Source organism: Mytilus edulis, chromosome 9 (genome assembly GCF_963676685.1).
Source record: "Mytilus edulis chromosome 9, xbMytEdul2.2, whole genome shotgun sequence".
Lineage (NCBI taxonomy): Eukaryota > Metazoa > Mollusca > Bivalvia > Mytilida > Mytilidae > Mytilus > Mytilus edulis.
Window position 1 is genome coordinate 4,990,103 of NC_092352.1, and position 20,544 is coordinate 5,010,646.

The window sequence follows — 20,544 nt, forward strand, 5'->3', positions numbered from 1 at the left end:
ATTTGTCTAGCCTCATTTTAATGCTGAATGTCGTGGTACCCAACCTTCGTTTTCTATTTTGTCGTTATTTGCTGAACTATTTCTATATGTAGGTTAAAAACGAGGTTCAAATACTATTGGACAGTATTTCCGATTTAGGTCATGTGCTTCAGAGGTTGAACTATCGTAAACAGATGCCTGTTTACGTTCAAAATGGACACATCAATTCCACAGAAGACAAGAAACTGATAGCAGAGCTGATTCAGAATGGTTTTCAGAACAATAACGTGGATTTGAATTTTGTAGAATCTGATTCCCAGTCTCCACATGAGCAAGCCGTACAGGTACATGCAATAATAAAAGATTTTAAATATTAATTTTTATTATTAGGCATTACCATAGAGGTGTAATACCACCATTGATTTCCCCTATTAGTCTTTGTTAAATTTGCACTTTTCAAAACAATGTGCAGAATTTATCTTTGTTTCAAATAAAGAAATACTTGGCATGAGTAAAGTTTTATCCTGTCCAGTACTATAGAAAAAAATTCACATTACATTTCTTTGCATATAAGAAAATAACCATCATTGGAAGTTAACCAATCAAATGTCTCCCCTTATTTTATCTGTGTACAAGGTTTAGTCACCATGTAACCTCAAGATTACAAAATTTTTTATAGAAATCCCAAAAAAAAGATAATGGTGTTTTGAAATACCCAAGACATATGTTAATGACACAGAAATGTTTTTACTGCAATAAAATGTAGGATTAATTACCTACAACTGTCAAGGGAATATTTGTTTAGACCTACTTTCGTATACAACCGGATGTGATGTACCATGATTTGGTGATATTACACCTAGATCAACATCTTTAAAAAGGAAAACAAAAAAGTGGAGAAAACATCATTATGTCTAAATATGTGTTATTCCATTGATCTGTTATTTTGGTAAAGACATTTACAGCATGTTTGATTTCTAGTAAATCTAAAACTTCATGTGTGATATTGATAAATTGCTATCATGTAGAACATTTTAAAACGAATCACTGATTTAAATGTTTCTTCAAAGGTAACATTATATGATCACACACCTTTTTCATGGGATGAAGAGTCTAAGTTCATATCATCAAAGACGGTAACTGTGTCAGTCGGAGAAGGCAATGTAACAAACTCAGCAATACCATCTAAAATTAAATTAAAAAATACTGATTTAGTACCAACAAGAAAAACCATCAATATAGCCATTCCTGTAGATAAAAATGAAACCACTTCACAAATGCTGGCGTATAAAATGTACTGGAAGACACCTGCAGACAATTTGATAATCAGTATAAATAACGCCATGGATCACCTCAATCATACTATTTACATTCGGAAGAAAGAACCCCCAACGGAAGACGAATATGACTGGAAAAAAAATACAGAATCAAGCGACTGGTTAACCACCAGCGAAATAAAAGTGGTAGTAGACCGGGGATTATACACAGTCCCAACAAATGTGTATATTGGAGTCCTTGTTCTAAAAGGTATATTTACGTTAACACACAGAAAAAAACTACACAAATGGGAAATTTGCATTTATTTATTATCAGTGAGGTTGTTAATGTCTTTTGTGTCTTCTAAGGCTAATATGAATGCTATTACGTGATTTTATCTCAATTAAAAAAAAATGAAAAACACAAAAATTAACATCAAGGAATTCAATTATTAAAATGAAAGGTACTGCAAATATATTGTAACAAATTAAACCTTCTACAATAAAATATAATATAAAACTGAATACAATACGTATAGCTTTCCATAAGGTATGTGTTGTGTGTTATTTTACAATTTACGTCTACGTTATTTTGTTTCTGAAGAATAATTGTCTTCTCGGCACTCATACCACATCTGATTATGTTTAGAGTAACAACTGTTTAAAAACTCAAAACAACATTAGTTGAACAAGACCGTGTCTTACTTACAAGTAAAACTTACAAACACTAAACGCATACATGTTTTATTAGACTTATGTCCATTACCAAATATGTTTTTCGTTGTTCTGGTTATATAATAATAATGCTGTTTTTTAATAACAGAAACGTCTTCTGCTCCTACATTAATCAGGCGAAGACGATCATTGAGTACTACCATTGTTGAATATGAAATTATTGGTGCTACGGTTGGTTGTAGAGTATGGGATACTGTAAAGCAGAAATGGGACAAAACGTCATGTCAGGTATGATTTTGATAACCCCATGTTCTATTATATTCGATGTAGTTCTATTTCATCAATGAACATTTCGTATCGGAACAACGTGGTCGACTTTAGTCTAGATATACATATTCTATAGACAAAGACGGTACTCTTACTTAAGCATGCACATTGTGTCTTTTGATGTATTTATTACTTTTTTTTTTTATTCAACAACAATATAGCACACGATGTTAATAATTACTCCACTAACACAGATACCTCAGTGAAGGTCCCCGTTTAAATAGTTCCATAGTATAAAAGAAAAATCAATTAATTCATACATAGGACCTTATACAAATCATATAATGCAAATACACCTTGACCTAAATATATTTTCTAATATACCTTTTCTTTCGTTTTTTTGGATTTGTTTTGTATAATTAGCACCTTTCTAAACTCTGTTTTAAATACTAAAAAAATATTACCATTTTTGTTCTAAATTGAATTAAGACAGATAATGTATTTATTATATTTTATTGTATAGCAATATAATATTTCCAACAGAAAGTAACCAAAAGTTAGCGTGCAATAAGTTCTATAATTGCACTAGTGCAATAAATCTTCAAAATTCATGACGTCATCAATGACAAAATCTTAGTTTAAACCAATTTTTACTTTCAAATATTATATAGCTATACAATAAAAGGGTTATTGCATGAATATTGGGGAATATTGTCCCTCGTAGAACATATATTGCACTCGCAAACTCGTGCAATATAAAATTCTACTCGGGACAATATTTCCCAATATTCATGCAATAACCCTATAGTATTGTTACTGTTAACGTGCACGTATGTCATTGCTTTATAACATTTAAATATCGGTAAGAAACAATTATGATTATTTATTGATGCCAACATATGGCATGTTTTTTGTATAGTCGTATTTTGATAGTTCTCGAATTTTCCATGCTTGATAGAATCATTCAACACTTAGGACGAAGCAGATTTATTAGTGTTATTTTAATTTTATAGCACTAGAAACGGATACTTTTGGAATAAGTAATAACATTTTCGCAACTGACGAATTTCTGTTGATATATAATAAGAATGATTTTGAATTAAAGGGTTTATCTTCCTTAGACAAAATTGACAGTCAAATGTTTTGGTAGTCTGCTCAGGTCCCCATTTGGTTATAAAGCTCTTCGTGTACATCTGCATGGAATGATTTAAAATAAATGGTTTTATGCGTTCCAGGTGGAGGTTAATACAAAAAGCGTTATGAGGCATCATGCAAATTATTAAAGTATTTTTGTGATTTTACTTTTTTTTAAAAGTGATAAACAAACTTCAAAAGTTGAGTTAAAGCCAACAGAAAAGGCAAACAACGTAAATCGACGAAAATTTAGCAACAGACTACACAACCAAATAAGGAAAACGAAAGACCTAACAATACAATCAATAAAAAACCGGGTGTGATCTCAACAGCTGCTGACGGGCTAATACTACTGGTTGATATAACTAGTGTTTTTCTGTTATTTAGCTTTCTGCTGCATCAACAATCAATGAGACTGTTTGTGAATGTTCCAGTCCACCCGGAAACAGTTTTGCAACAACTTTCTACGTTCCCCCAAACACAATCGATTTTGGAAGTGTTTTTGAAAAGTTTGATTTGAAAAACAACGCAGCGGTGTTTGCAACAGTTGTATCGCTGGTACTGTTGTATATGTTGTTATGTGTATGGGCATTCAGACAGGACAGAAAGGATCAAACAAAGGTAACGTTATTGGCTAACTTATAATGTGTATTCGACACACGATGTATATTTTTCCAAACAGAATAAAAACTGTATGTAATCGCCAGTATTAAAAAATGTCAAAGTAAATAATAAGATCTGGAGTTCATGACAATTTGTGTAAAACCAATAGTTTAGGCGAAATAAAGTTAGATACGATAAAAAGCAAAACATAAACTTAGATAAAAGACAAGCTTTACTTTAAATTACTAGAAACAATTACAACTTATGTTTATTCACATTGGCTTTGGTCGAACACACCAACCAAAGTAACAACGTAAGTTCTGATTCCTCCTTCTAATAAAGTATGACGAAGTCCGAGGTGTATAGAATTACAAGTTATACCATCCATCTAATGCCAATCTCATATATATACCTCATATAAATTAAAGTATATTTTTTGAAAGGTATCACATTCGATGATGAAAGCATCCGTACGATAAAAAACATTCGTTCGCTCCAAAGGGAACAATTGAAAAAAAAACATATGATCTAAATTATTTTTATAATGAAAACATGTGAACAAAATAGACATAGAAAATACGTCATATACATTTCCTCAACAACACAAAGAATCAAACAAACATCTATAGCTGTTCATTTATGGAAAAGAAATAAACGAGGGGTTTCGATTTTAACGTTGTCTATGAAATGCGACTTCATGATTTTCACAGTATAAAGTCAACCTTTCCCTCATTATAACTGAAGTTTTGATAAAAATCTTACAGTGGGCTTTATCATACCTGAGTGACAATGGACCTTACGATGATTACTTGTACATTATGACGGTGTTCACAGGACTACACAGAAATGCTGGAACAAAATCCAGAATAAGTTTCATGATAATTGATGACAAACCAAAGGAAAGCCATTTTTATGAACCAGATGTACGATTATTAGATGACGAATCACATCGAGTAAGTGTTTTGCTTAAACAAAAAACGTTTATGATTTATATGTAAGATGAAACACAGGAACTTTGTATGTGGAAAATTAGAGCTATATACATTTGTGTATTAAGATAGATCTATTACATATGTTCATAAATACCATAAATAAACACTCATGGTATCGGTGATGGTGACCATACAAACGTCCATTTCAGTCGTTCATTTTTATTAGAACCCTTGTAAACGAGTAACTATAGTGAACATACACGAGCAAAATGTATTGTCTGAGATTTGAAAATGCCATTGGACGTTAATCAACAATCAGTAAAAAAATGTCTCGTTGCGATAATGTCTGGACTAAGCGATGAAAATCTAAATTATATGCCATGCGAATTTTACAGGCAGGGATAAGTAAACGTGCTGTTGCTAGAAAAGTTCACGTAAAATTCTCTATTTAGTCCTCCCAACAATGGTCTTGTAGATGGGCTTAATCGATGACTACCAAAGATCGGGCAACATGTAGTCACAACACCAAGTTAAATAGAATTCAATTTGCAACACCCTTTCCAGCAGGATCTGCTAACCATTCCGGAACATCTTTGATCACTCGTGGAATTTGGTAGGGTTTCCGATGCTCGGTTGTTTACTATATTGTATTTTTAGACTGTTGTGTGGTCGTCGAAATTGGACGGGCCTAACTAAGTTGTTTTGTTTATATTATAGGGTTTTGGTGTTGGTAGCATCCGGAAATTTGTCATGAGCGTTTCTAAACCAATAAATGATCCAACGGTATTAAAAATTTGGCATGATAATAGCGGACAAGGAAATTCGGCATCATGGTATCTTAATAAAATCCTACTGGAAGATGTGCAAACTAGTGATAGGTAAAGCTTACACGTTAATCAAATTGGTTTCCTTTCATAAGTAAAAGGCTACATAGAAAAATATATGTATATATTTATGTACCAATGAGATTTTTAATCCGATGATTGATAAACGTAAATAACATATACAATTATATTTCTTTTTCTTTTTATATTGATGTTTTGAAGAGAGAAAAGCAGCCTGCAAACTGATAAACAGTAAAATTTTCAAACCTTACAAACTTTTGTTAATTTTATTGAATGAACAGGTTTGGAATAAATTAAAAAAAGATTACTTGTCAATATGAGCTAAGGCCTCACAAAAAAGAAAGTTTACACATATAAACATCCTTGTAATATACACACTTTACTGGGTCGATGCCACTGCTGGTGGACGTTTCGTCCCCGAGGGTATCACTAGCCCAGTAGTCAACACTTCGGTGTTGACATGAATATCAATAATGTGGTCATTTTAATAAATTTCCTGTTACAAAACTTTGAATTTTACGAAAAATTAAGGATTTTCTTATTCCAGGCATAGATTACCTTAGCCGTATTTGGCACAATTTTTTGGAATTTTGAATCCTCAATGCTCTTCAACTTTGTACTTGTTTGGCTTTATAAATATTTTGATATGAGCGTCACTGATGAGTCTTATGTAGACGAAACGCGCGTCTGGCGTACTAAATTATAATCCTGGTACCTTTGATAACTATTTACCTCACGTAACAAAATATCTTCAAAGTCTTGGATAATAATTAGATATTAATGACAAAGATCTCAAAAGTAGACTATTTCGAAAGTGTTGTAGTTTTGCCGCAATTGCTAGGTCTTCAGCTGAAATGCAAATATTTCAGACAAAATTTCGATAGTTACATTATCATGTCATACAGACTAATGTCTTGTAAAGGTCTAACTGACTTTGGTAGATTTATAACACATTTTAATTTCAAATTTATGTAAAAGTGCCAACGAAATTGCCTTATTATTCTTCCTCTTCGTGTATTGGTTCACAAAACAAAAATAAAATATTTGTATAATGAAAATCTACACATGTACCAGAAATGAGCTCTTTTGAAGACTAGTATACCTAATTACCAAACGTTATAAATTTCAAAAAGTCAGTTCATATGTCTGCATCATCTACTTAAACACATTACGGCTCAATCTCAGACAGTGTATAAAACAGTCATATATATACGGACTCAAACACAACCGTTCATTGAAACATGAATATGCATCGATCTACAAAACAGAAAAAGGAATGCAAATATTAAGAATTATTATAGCCTTTACTTTCCACTCAAGAACTAACAAAGTTTTCTAGATTAGGGTGCGTAGGAAAGTCTTTCCGTACATAGAAAGCAACAAATACCATCCAATGCAAACCATTATGAACATTAAAGGGACAAAAATGTTTTATCGAAGCAAGTACATATGCTTCCGTAATATCAATAAATATATATTTTCTTTTCTTTGTCAGGTATCTGTTTATATGTGATCAATGGCTTTCTTTGGACCACGATGATGGCTGCATTGATTGTGCCATTCCTGTTTCAGATAAGTTGGATAAACACAAATTCTCATTTTTATTTCACGAAAAAACCAGACAAAACACTACAGACAATCACTTATGGCTATCGGTTGCTATTCGACCCGAAGACAGTAACTTTACAAGGATAGAAAGATTGGCTTGTTGTTTGTCATTGTTGTTTCTTACTATGATCTCAAACGCAATGTTTTATGGACAAAACACCGGCAGTTACTTTTCAATTGGACCGATCAAATTATCACTTTCTGGGATATACATTTCACTTATAAGTGCAATAATTGCAGCACCTCCAATATTCTTAGTATCTTATATGTTTAGAAGTTCTAGACATCGTAAAGCAAGCGAGAAGAAGCCTCTACCAAATAATAAAGAAGTCCCTTACATTACACTACAATCCACTAAAAAGACCAATGAGGAAACCCATCCAAAAGCAGATATTACAGACGACAATGAATTTTCACTTCCGTTTTGGTGTAGATATGTAGCATGGGGAATTGTTACATTAGCCGTCTTTACATCAGGATTTTTTCTAATTTTGTATAGCATGGAATGGGGAAAGACGAAGTCAGAGGAATGGCTGCTATGTTTCTTTATGTCATTCATCGAATCGATGTTCCTCGTTGATCCACTAAAGGTAACATAATACAAGTGTCGCTGTACACATGGAATAGTCAGCCATAATTCTCACAACAGTGTTTCGCTATAAAATTATATATACGTAGTAATTCAAGTAACACAAATTGAAAACAACAGATAATGATTGCAATATGTTGCATGGAATAAACTAATTCCGTATATGTTGTCAAATATGAAATGTAAAAAGAAACGTATTATAATTTAAAGATAAGTTATAGTTCTCCATGACCTGTAAGTTTTGAAATTGATTTTAAATGACGTTGCAATGTGTTTGCAAAATATAAATTACCAGTGTTTAGTGAAATAGAATGTCTGTTTTTAGGAACGTTTAAGTGGACAATATATACATGCTGAACATGCTTCATACTCGTATTGTTCAAAGCAATTCATTATATATCATACAAGCAGATAATTTTAGTCGAAATTACGGTCTTACAATATTTTTCAAATTTGAAATAAACGCTGATTAGACGTTTTTAAAATCACAACCGACTTATATGATTAAAACTAAAATACTGATATAACTCCTGTTTTTACATTAGCAATACATTTTTTAAATTCATATTCAAATTATTAAAGCTGTTCATTTGTTGCAAGATTATTGCGATCTCAAATTTCGTTTTCTCGTAAATCATACAAATATAAAGCATACTCTCTTCAAGCTCATATATTACTTTTCACAAATCTATATGTTATTGTTACAAACTATTTCAAAGTATGTCGATTTTCTGAATGGTGGTACTTTTTTTTAATCAAGTTTAAAGTAAATATATCGTAATTTTAATGCTTTCTACTTTCACAGTTACGTTTTAGTCACATAGATATATTCAAAATAAATTGATTGTTTAGTAACATGCCCAATTGGCCCGGTAGTGGAGTACTAGTAATATAAAAATAAGGAGATGTTATTTGATTTTTACTGAGAAATCTATTCACCAGATACCGAAGCCCAATAATGCATGCAGCTTCTTACGATGCCTTGTGTGTATCTTACAGTGTTATATGTCAACTTTTGATAAAAGTATATATATATATATATATATTTGATATCCAAATGCAATGGTCTATCTCCCTATACAACTATATATTACGATATTTCTACACTATGAGATTTTGTCAGAACTTCAATGTTCTGTCTCCTCCACACTCCTATTGGATTATTATAGCTTATTCACCTAGTAAGTTCTGTGTCTCCCCTGTATGTCAGGTATTTTTGTAATACAAAATTGTTAACAAAATTATCTTAGTAGTACTATGCTTGAATTGTTTGGATGCTTTTAAAAGTTAAAATTAATATTTATTTGTTTTCAATCAATGTGTTTAGCTAACATATTATATACAACAAAAAGATATGGGATATAAAACGTCTATTATTGTGTAAATACTAAAGGACAAAGATAACACATAATAAAAAACAAAACAAAAAAAGAAATAACCTACATTTGAAACTTCACTTTTGTTTTAGATTATACTGCTGTCGCTTTTATTCTCTTGGATTGTAAAGAGTTATAAAGAGAAAACTGTAAAATACGACAGAGAGAAACTTCTTCTTGAGACAAAAAGACGTGCAGCAAGTCCATTTTTATATCTTTTAGGTAAATATATATAGGGTGATGTAGTATGAGTGTCAATGAGACAACTCTCCACCAAAGTCACAATTTATAAAAGTAAACCATTATAGGTCAAGGTACGGTCTTCAACACGGAGCCTTGGCTTGCACCGCACAACAAGCTATAAAGGGCCCCAAAAAATACTAGTGTAAAACCATTCAAACGTGAAAACCAACGGTCTAATCTATATAAAAAAACGAGAAACGAGAAACACTTATGAAAGTTTGTTTACATTCATCTTTGAATTTCAAAGACATATTTGTTGTTCAACCTCATTATTCCCCATTTTTTTCATTTATACTAATGAAGTTGAAGTAATAAACTAATAAAATCATTATAGAATATCATGATTATATTCAATATAAAAAAAACCCATGTAATTACTACATAAACAACTTGATTTGATTGTTCACTTTTTGGTTGAAAAAGATTAAACATTCCGATCATCAATAAAGAAAAAGTAAGCATATGATTATCATGTCAACTTAAGCATATCTGTTATTTGTTAATTAAGACCACGAATATGTTTCAAAAGAGGGACGAAAGATACCAAAGGAACAGTCAAACTCATAAATCTAAAACAAACTGACAACGCCATGGCTAAAAATGAAAACGACAAACAGAAAAACAGTAATACACATGACACAATATAGAAAACTAAAGAATAAACAACACGAACCCCACCAAAAACTAGGGGTGATCTCAGGTGCTCCGGAAGGGTAAGCAGATCCTGCTCCACATGTGGCACCTGTCGTGTTGCTTATGTGATAACAAATCCGGTAAATAGTCTAATTCGGTAGGTCACATTCATGAAAGGGAAGGGGATTGTAGTTACGACGTAAGGAACATATCCGATATCATTTGTGAAACGGTTATTCCATAACGGTAAACCAACTCGTGATGGCGTCCGTAAAATTTACGAAGGGATGATTTAAACTTCACCCTTTGGAACTCTTGGTTTAATAGCTTCCTTGTGAGCAGTAACCCTCTATCAAGAAAATCATGATAGGAAATGCAAGCACGGGAATATCGTATCAATTGGGAGATATATATCCCGTATGCAGGTGCTGCTGGAATATTGCTACTTAGAAATGGAAAGTTCACAATTGGAAAGCTGAAATCATCAATTTTGTCGTAAAGTTTTGTTTTCAACCGACCCTCATTGTCAATTTCTAGATGTAAGTCAAGATATGAAGCCGACTTAACTGTATCTGTAGTATCCTTTATCTCCAATTCGATGGGATAGATGCGTTCCACATAGTCACCAAATTTTGAATTGTTTAGTGAAAGAACGTCATCTATATAGCGGAAAGTAGAGTCAAATGTCGTAACCACAATCTAACCCTCCTTTGTTTCGAGAATATGAATTACCATAAAAGACCTATCACCGGTTTGTCAGTTCATTCTCGATTTATGATAAAATTGGAAATCGAAATGGGGAATGTGTCAAAGAGACAACAACCCTACTAAAGAGCAGATAACATCCGAAGGCCACCTCTGGGTCTTCAATGCAGCAAGAAAATCACACAGCCGGAGGCGGGCTTCAGGTATCCCCAAAACAAAAAGGTGTACTAGTGAAAATACTTAACTCCAAAACATATTAATGAACTAAAATTGAAAATTGTACAAGACAAACAATGACCAGATACTCCTGACTTGATACAGGCGCAACAAGTCGTTTGAATGTCCCTTTTGGTTTCTTTCAAATTTCTGTTGGTTTATTTTATGATTAAGCGCTCCTTTGATATCTTGTTACTTGATTTTATTGTAATAGAAAGGTCTTACTGATCGTGAAACGTCATAGTAAATTGGCACAGTTTTTTTTCGAAAAAGAAACTTCTATGAGAATGTGCAGTGTCTATATTTATAAAAGCGAGACATTCATACATTTGTTGTACCTTTCCTCAATTGATCTCTATCGATAACACTCAAACCAACACATTTAAATGTCAGAAGTTATTGCCTTCAATGATTTTTTTACCGCTGTTCATAACTTTCCTAAGTTGTGTTTTTTAGATGTGTACAAAAAGAAGCAAGCTCCATTGAAACCAAGGAAACTTGCTAAATTGAAAGAAAAAAGACAGCAGCGACTTAAAATGCAAGAGATATTTATAGAACTAGTTTTATATATGATTTTCCTTGCTGTTTTGTATAGTATCAGTTTTAGTAACAGAGATTCGAGATGGTATAACGTCAAAAATCATCTAGAGCAGCATCTTGTTACATCGAATAATATCTCAACAGGCGATTCAACGTTAAGATACGATCAGGTTAGTTGTCTTTCCTGTTTTATATACCGTTGTTTTTCCAATATTAAAAAGTATAGAAAAAATACGAGATCAGTACAGCCATATTACACTTCAAGTATAGTGCAAAATAGATGTACGATAAGGAATAAAACAATTTAGCAAAAAGGCGTCCATATAAGCACCTATAAGCCTGGCAAGATATCCCATGCATCGTAATGTGATACCAGCAAAAAAGGTATTCACAACTTGTGAATAGCGACACAAGTTATACATGTACATCACAATTTTGAATAAAGGGGTATTGCTAAAAACTTAAAAACTTACCAGTGACATTTTTGTCGAGCCTGCGACTATTTTCGCAAACGCGAGACATAGCGATCCTACATTCAGTCGTCGTCGTCGTCGTCGGCGTCCACAAATATTCACTCTGTGGTTAAAGATTTTGAAATTTTAATAACTTTCTTAAACTATCCTGGATATCTACCAAATTTGGACAGAAGCTTGTTTATGATCATAAGATAGTACCTAGAAGTAAATTTTGTAAAAAAAAATCCTGTTTTACCGCATTTTAGTTATAAATGAACTTAGTTTTTTCTGCCAGTTAACATTACATTCAGTCTGTGGTTAAAGATTTTCGAGATTTAATAACTTTCTTAAAATATCCTGGATTTCTACCAAACTTGGACAGAAGCTTGTTTATGATCATAAGATAGTATCCAGAAGAACATTTTGTAAAAACAAAATCCTATTTATCCGTATTTTACTTATAAATGGACTTAGTTTTTCTGCCAGTTAACATTACATTAACTCTGTGGTTAAAGTTTTAGAAATTTTAATAACCTTTTTTTAAACTATCCTGGATTTGTACCAAACTTTGACAGAAGCTTGGTTATGATCAAAAGCTAGTATCTAGAAGGAAATTTTATGAAAAATTATTTCCTGTTTTTCTGTATATTACTTATAAATGGACTTAGTTTTTCTTCCAGTTAACATTACATACAGTCTGCAGTTAAAGTTTAAAAAACATTTATTAGATTCATAAACCATCCTGGATTTGTACCAAACTTGGACAGAAGCGTCTTACAAGCAAAAGTATATAGAGGAAAATTTTAATAATATTTTCGCCATTTCTGTTAAGCCTGCGACTTTTGTAAAAAATATCTTCTTTATCATTTGTTCATTCAATAAATTTATGTTTCAACTCTTTTATGAATCTATAGATTTGATTGCATACTGCATTCATTTTTAACAAGCATTCATTTTTTCCTACATTTCAAACGTTTTATTTCATTAACCGTAAATCTATTATGTACATTACCCTATCACACTGAAAACATAGACAACAGCAAAAGTAGGCGAGACACTTACGAATTTTAAATACAAGCTGACCAAATATGCCAGACTTATCATTTACCGTCAGAAATTCGTAATTCAATGTGCTTATCGACTACTTAAATATCACGGTTGACACCTATAGTCAAAACAGTTGGAAGGCCGAAATTCTTCACGAAGTTAATTTTGACATAGAAATACTATTGTTTTTTTACACTAGGCACACATGGTCGTAGGCTGATTTTCACAATTCAAAATGTTTTGTTTTAATTCTATTCAAGTATTCGACTGTTTAAATTCGACATAAGAGATCAGTCTTTTGTAGAGAAATACGCATCTGGGTTACTAAATTATAAGGCTAGTACTTTTTTGTGAGCTTTTACAACCTTTTTGTCAATACCACTAGTACTGCATGATATTTTTTTCTGGAAAAACACAAGCCATGTATGTAGTCAGTACTACTGCTCTGACATGAAATATCAATGATACGTCATTTTGTAAATTTACTATTCATAAAACTGTAAAATCTTCATTTTTTTTTTAAATAATTCTTTTTTTGGTCTTCAATATTTCTAAGTTGATTTGACTTTATAACTGATTTGAAGAGTGTGTGAAGACGAAGCACGCATCTGACGTACAAAATTAAAAGCCTTTTATCTTTGAAGAATTTTATTATAGGATACCGTAGTACGTCCGATTGTCCATCCATATGTTAACTCAAAATATAATTTTCGTGGTCTCATAGTTGCATCAGTTTTAACCATTTTCTATTGTATCTTGCCAGAGTTATAAGACTTTATTCAAGGATAAGTTGAAAGCTTCTCAGATGTTGTATAAAAGGATGTTAAAATTGAACACAATTTTTTTTTATCTTGCCATTTGCTTATTTTTACCTTTGTTTTATCCAATTTTAAATAGGCTCTTCATTTAATTTGAGATAATAACCAAAAATATCTGTAGCTAATGTTAACCATTCATAATTCAATATGTTTAACTAAGACACAAAATATAAAATTCGCGTGATAACTTCTGTGGTCATATGTCTTATAATATTATAATGTTTTACAGGTTAAAACTGCATCTAATTTATATACATGGATCGATGAGACCCTTATTCCGTTTCTGTTTCCACGATACCATACCAATGGAGATCAACTGAAAGCCGATAAAAGATTATATGTACAAGATCAAGTCAATTTTCGTGTTGGTCCAATGAGACTAAGACAACTAAGAGCAGTTCAAGGTACGATACATAAAACATGTAATGCAATTTGTATTACTTTTCCGATGAATTTAATGACCGGTTCTGACCAATGAAATTAAAGATTAGAGCTTACTCTGGCATCAAATATCTGAGTAGTTGTGTCTGTTCCTTAATGTTTTGGAAAATTTTAATCAAACAATATTCGTATTAAGTTGATTAATTAAAATAACATTAAATAAGTTGGTTGCATCCGCAGACTTTCTTTTCTAGATTTACTTTTATCAGGAATGCTCTAACCTAGACATTTAAAAGCCGTAATATATACATACGTAAACGTATACTAAAGTATACGATAATACGAGACATTAATATACATATTGACAGTCTTAACATAATTCAGAATATCATTCCAGAGAGAATACAAGATAACAGCTCAAAAAGCGCAACTTAAATACGAAAAGACAAAACTAGTATAATAATCAAGCCATCAAATGATTTAAACTGAGATTCTACAATTCAATTGGTCTTTGTCTTTTTCACCTGAAGGTGAAATTTATTAATTGAAAGTCATGTGATATAAAGTAGATATTGACTTTTTCAGAGCCATGTAGAAAACAGTTTTGGGGTAATTTTACCTGTTATGATGACTATTCTATTTACGGAGAGGATGATGGAAACTATTGCGTAGCGTGGGAGCCTCACCCTTGTGTCAGAGGTCAAGCTGTATATAATATGACATCTGCTGCCTGGAATTTTGTGTCGTCTGTTGATATTTGGGGACGTCCGGTCACAGGACTACATTCTACCTATGGCGGTGGTGGATACATAGCAGAATTCATTGTCAACTATAACATATCACGACTAATTCTTAATGAGTTGTATAAATATACATGGATAGATCGTAAAACGAGAGCCATATTTACAGAATTCTCCTTGTACAACGTGGATGACAATGTTTTTGTATTCATCACGTTTTTGACCGAATTTCCTGAAACAGGTGGTGTCATTGCAAGTACATCAATCAAGCCGTTTCGGCCTTATCAACATATCGGAAGTCTTGGTATGTTCATCTTTATTTGTGAAATTATTGTACTTATTGGAATACTTATATTTTCTGTTCATAAATGCCTTTTGTTTCGGAGAAACGGAAAGAAGATGTTTAAGGAATTATGGCATGTTCTTGACATATTAATTATAATTTTATTCTTTGTTGCCACCGTAATGTATATCGGTAGATGGATAATGATTAATTTAGCTATGGACGAATGGGAAAAACATAAGAATAAATTCGTCAACTTCAGTCATATTGCGTCATGGGACGAACTGTTTAACGTTTTCTTGGCATTCATTATATTTCTGACAACTGTCCGAATCATGCGAGTTCTCAGCTACAATGAAAGAATAAATCAATTCGGAAAGATTCTTGCTCACGTGAGTCATGATCTTTGTGGGTGTTTTGTAATGTTTTTGATCATGTACGTAGCGTTTTTTACTTTTGGACATTTAATATTTGGCAGGCATTTAGAAACATACAAAAACTTATTTGTGTCATCAACGACATTAGTCAATGCTATTATCGGTAAAAACAGCATCAATGATCTGTTCTCTGTGGAGCCGGTTCTGGGAAGAGCCTATTACTTTCTCTTCGTTTTGTTTTTGTTGTGGATTTTAATGACAATGATGAATGCAACATTAAATGTAGGTATTACAACCGTTAGGAACAAACCTGTTCGGTCAACATATGGCATAACAAACATTGTAGCGAGCTTCTGGAAAGAGGCGGTTGGTCTCATTATTGCATCAAATAATGCCACAACAAAGGACAAGATAAAATTGTCACCAGACTACATATTAAGTAAGGAAGTTCCAAGGGAAATAAAAATTATACGACAGGAAGCAACAAAACAGATCGAAATAATAAAACCGAAAGTCGATTTAACGAAAAAGAAAATACGTCCCAGACGTATTTATCAGTAGTATTAATATAATTCATGTGCAATAGTTGGTCTTAAGGTTATTTGTAACATGACAAATGCGATAAATACCGTTAAGGTTATTTGTAACATGACACATGCGATATATACCGTTGAGTTTCGTTTAAAACGGGACATAAATTAACACGACTACTAAAACAGTTGATGCAGTCGAATATAAAATGATGCATTCAAATCGTTTTCTGCAATCACCATTTTTCTGTGCACCAATAAACTTGTGCAATATGAAATAATCGTGTTTTGTCTGAGTAGTGTTTAATAAATAAAAGGTCTGTCATCGTTTTCTTTTAAAATGTCATCTTATTGAAATTTCTTATTTCAATGCACTCAGGTTTATTTCATCACATGAGACATATAATACCAAATATGCCTATTCCCTGCTTTATATTACTGTCAGTGTAAAAAAATGTGTGCTTATGTTGGATTGAATATATTCAATTGTCAACGTTTATAAACACCTTTAAAATAAACCATTTAAGGTAAAAAAAATAAAAATAAAAAAAAACTAAGCGAACGCATGCACTTAAAAAGGAAACCGGATGCGCCTTAAAGGCTTGGCAACGTTTTGACAGAATTGTCATCAATATATTAGGAGGCAGGTGTTACTTGTTATAGTCCCCACTACCATATTTTAACTTCAGAATCTGTTGAAAAAGAAACGGAAATATGGAACCGTTATCGGTGTTAGTCCTGGTGTTAGGGATTTTCAATGTGTACAAACAAACGTTATCATCATTCTGGTAACGTTTTTTGTTTCATAACAATTTTAAGATAGAATTGTTATAATTTATATGACTTCTTTCCCATATAAAAGAAAATTATCGTCGTTTAAAAACCGCTAGTTAAATAAGACAATAGATATAGGAAGATGTGGTGTGAGTGCCAATGAGACAGCTCTCCATACAAATAACAATTTAAAAAGTAAACCATTATAGGTTTAACAATGTAAAAAGTAAACCATTATAGGTTAAAGGTTGGCAAACCAATTTGTAAACACATGCAGCTGCGACGATAAGAATTCTAACGTAAAAATCAATACAAAAAAGGAGAGTATGAAGACATTGGACAAACATATTCTGCTTGAGCAGCGTATTGGTCTCTGGCCATTATCTGTCAGCTGTGTGCATCGCCAAGAAATAAATAGAAAAATCAAAATAATGAACACAGAGGAGTGTGAAGAATTTTGTTTTGTCTATAATTGCCTTTTTTTGTTGTTGTTGACTTATTGTTTTAGTTTTTATATTGATAAAGATTATAACACAATGTCGACTGCTGAACCCTTTTTTTGACATTTATATTTACCTATTATGTCTGTTTACTTTGTTCACACATTGTTGTCAATATAATGGCATTTTATGCGACTGCAACGTAGTGTTGTCATTTAAGCTATTCTTTTATATTGCCATATAAGCGGGAGGTTCCGCTAGCCATAAAACCAGGTTCAACCCACCATTTTTTCTCAAAATGTCCTGTTCCAAGTCGGGACTTTGGCAGTTGTTATTAAATAGTCCGTTTCTATGTATATTGACGTTTATTTTTGTTGCACTTCATTGTTTCTGTTGTTCCGTTCTTGTTCTATGATAGTTGATGTGTTTCCCTCGGTTTTTGTTTGTAACCCGGATTTTTTTCTCTTAATCGATTGATGACTTTAAAACAGCGGTATACTACTGTTGCCCTTTTTCATACAAGTGAAAGGTTTAGCTAGTTATAAAACCAGGTGTAATCCAACATTTTATACATAAGAAACTGCATGTACCAAGTCAGGAATATGACAGTTGTTATCCATTCATTTGATATTTTTGAACTTTCCATTTTGAATTTTCCTCTGGATCGGTATTTTTGGTATTTTACCTTTTACTGCACAGTGCTTTACCAACAGCTGGGTACATCATCGACCTGAAATGGGTATGGCTAATTACTTTGCATATAATACAGTGTTCATATTTCCTTGACTCATACATAATGCACCAACACCATAGTATGTGAGACCCCCTCCCTTTTCCTCATCGACATGGTTCCAAAATGTCCTTTTGTTTCGCAACATGTCGATGATATATTTGGTACATGATACTTAACAGTTACTGCGCCTCTTAAACTCGCCGAACACTTTTCCACATGGGAGCTATATGTCTGTTTATTTTTTTGGTTATCGCTTCTCCCCAGAAAGCGCAAAAGTTATCACTTAACTTTTTCTCCAAAATGTTCATTACATGTCAGGATGATCTATTTTAGAACCGAAGCGATCAGGTTAGATGTAACAAGAGTTATTTCCCTTTTTGTTTTGTTGTGACTCATAAAAGGTATATCCTAGATATTTTTGTTAAGACATCATTGGTCCTTAAGCTGAAAATTGATTTCAGGGTCAAAGGTGAAGATCATGTTCCAAGTTTTGAAATTTGCTTGTTATTGCAAATACTCAGAAACCTTAAAAGTATCCAATATATCATTTTTGGCAAATTTTTAGTAAAGACATGTCCCTTTGTTATCTTTCACTCTCTTTTGCAACGCCAATGCGTTTGGTCGAAGTGCTCTTGTTACTTTTAATAGAAGATTTCTCCGATGAAAATATTCAAATATAAAGTGTTAGGTTATATAACTTTAAAGCCATGCATACTCTAGACCTATGGTGTTTTTAATTAAGATATATGACCTTTGATCTCAATTTAAGGTCAAAGGTTAATTTGACGCTCTTGATTTTGACTTTTGCAATAACTTCATATTGTTACGGCCAGAAATCTCCTTTAAATTGGAGCCAACAAAAGACAAATCAATAATAAAATTTAACAATATTTATTATACAAACGTTTACAAGAAGTATTACACAAATATTACTGTCAACTTAACTGTCAAAATATGAGTCCAAATAGTGTATCTATATCCGGATATCTTTCGGAATCCAATCTGAATATTATGTTCACTACTACGGCCACAATCCAGTATGATGTTGTTTGTAGAATTAAAGTTTCAATCTAAATTGCTGTGAATACTAAAGTCTATCGATGTCTAAGTCTAAGTCCAAGAGTGTGCGTTTAACTTTAGTGTCTGCATATATATAATTGTCAAGGAAAATTCTAGAACAATCTATACTGGAACATCCTAGAAAGTTACAATGGAAGTTTCTAGTAAAATGTAGAAGTTTATATAACGCATCTTTTATTAGGATCATTCTGGAATGTTCCAATCATTCTGTAATTGTTTCAGTGATTTCTAAACTGCACAGTTCTAAGATTATTCTGTAAACAACTATCAAGCCATACAACACAAATTAGACCAACATAAATAAATACAATAATTACAATATCATAACACCTCCCCCCTTAAAAGAAGTTTTAGTGTTAACAAAAACTTATCATGAATAATATGAACAAAAATACATAGTATATACAAAGTGTTTTAATAAGCTCTAGATAAAGCATCAGCTATTACATTATCTTTACCCTTAATGTGATTTACAATTACATCATATTCCTGTAACAATAAACTCCACCTAGTCAACCTCTGATTCGTGTTTCTCATTTTATGTATGAAGGTGAGAGGATTATGATCATTACAAACAAGAATAGGATATACAGTGGGATTCAAATATACATCAAAATGTTGAAGTGCTGACAACATTGCAAAACACTCTTTTTCAATAGTTGAATAATTTTTCTGATGTTTATCAAATTTCTTGGAAAAATATGATATAGGTTTCTCAACATTATCATCTGTCTCTTGATATAAAACAGCTCCAATTCCTACATCGCTTGCATCAACGGCAAGTTTGAATTGTTTTTCAAAGTCTGGAATAATCAGAACTGGACTATTAATTAAAAGTGATTTGCTATTTTCAAAAGCGTTTTGACAATTTTCACTCCAGATAAATTTAGAATCTTTTCGTAAAAGATGAGTCAATGGTTGAACCACAGTAGCAAAATTTGAACAAAATTTTCTGTAAAATCCAATCATGCCTAAATATCTCATAAGTTGTTTTCTATTTGTAGGAGGAGGAAATTTGGAAATGGCTTCCACTTTAGCCATAATAGGTTTCACTTGACCTTGGCCAACTGTATGCCCTAAATAATCAACAGTGGCCTGACAAAATTCACTTTTACCAAGATTAACAGTCAAATTTGATTGTGATAATCTATCAAAAGTATCATACAAATGTGTTAAATGCTGTTCCCAGCTATCACTACATACAATTAGATCATCAATATAAGCATAACAACAGTTTAAATCTTTTATAACATTATTGATCATTCTTTGAAATGTAGCTGGTGCA

At 32.2% G+C, this 20,544-nt stretch overlaps 1 protein-coding gene across 1 annotated transcript in view; it reads left to right on the top strand.

Moving 5' to 3' along the window:
- LOC139489453 (uncharacterized) overlaps window positions 1–16,389 on the top strand; it is a 65,790-nt gene extending 49,401 nt beyond the window's left edge. The window contains exons 15-25 of the mRNA XM_071275784.1: window positions 93–323; window positions 1,050–1,506; window positions 2,059–2,198; window positions 3,699–3,932; window positions 4,679–4,867; window positions 5,564–5,724; window positions 7,187–7,889; window positions 9,357–9,486; window positions 11,518–11,771; window positions 14,151–14,325; window positions 14,888–16,389. Of these exons, the coding sequence (XP_071131885.1) occupies window positions 93–323; window positions 1,050–1,506; window positions 2,059–2,198; window positions 3,699–3,932; window positions 4,679–4,867; window positions 5,564–5,724; window positions 7,187–7,889; window positions 9,357–9,486; window positions 11,518–11,771; window positions 14,151–14,325; window positions 14,888–16,263 (4,050 nt within the window). The 3' untranslated portion in view covers window positions 16,264–16,389. The remainder of the gene's footprint in view (window positions 1–92; window positions 324–1,049; window positions 1,507–2,058; window positions 2,199–3,698; window positions 3,933–4,678; window positions 4,868–5,563; window positions 5,725–7,186; window positions 7,890–9,356; window positions 9,487–11,517; window positions 11,772–14,150; window positions 14,326–14,887) is intronic.
- The last annotated feature ends 4,155 nt before the right edge of the window (window positions 16,390–20,544 follow it).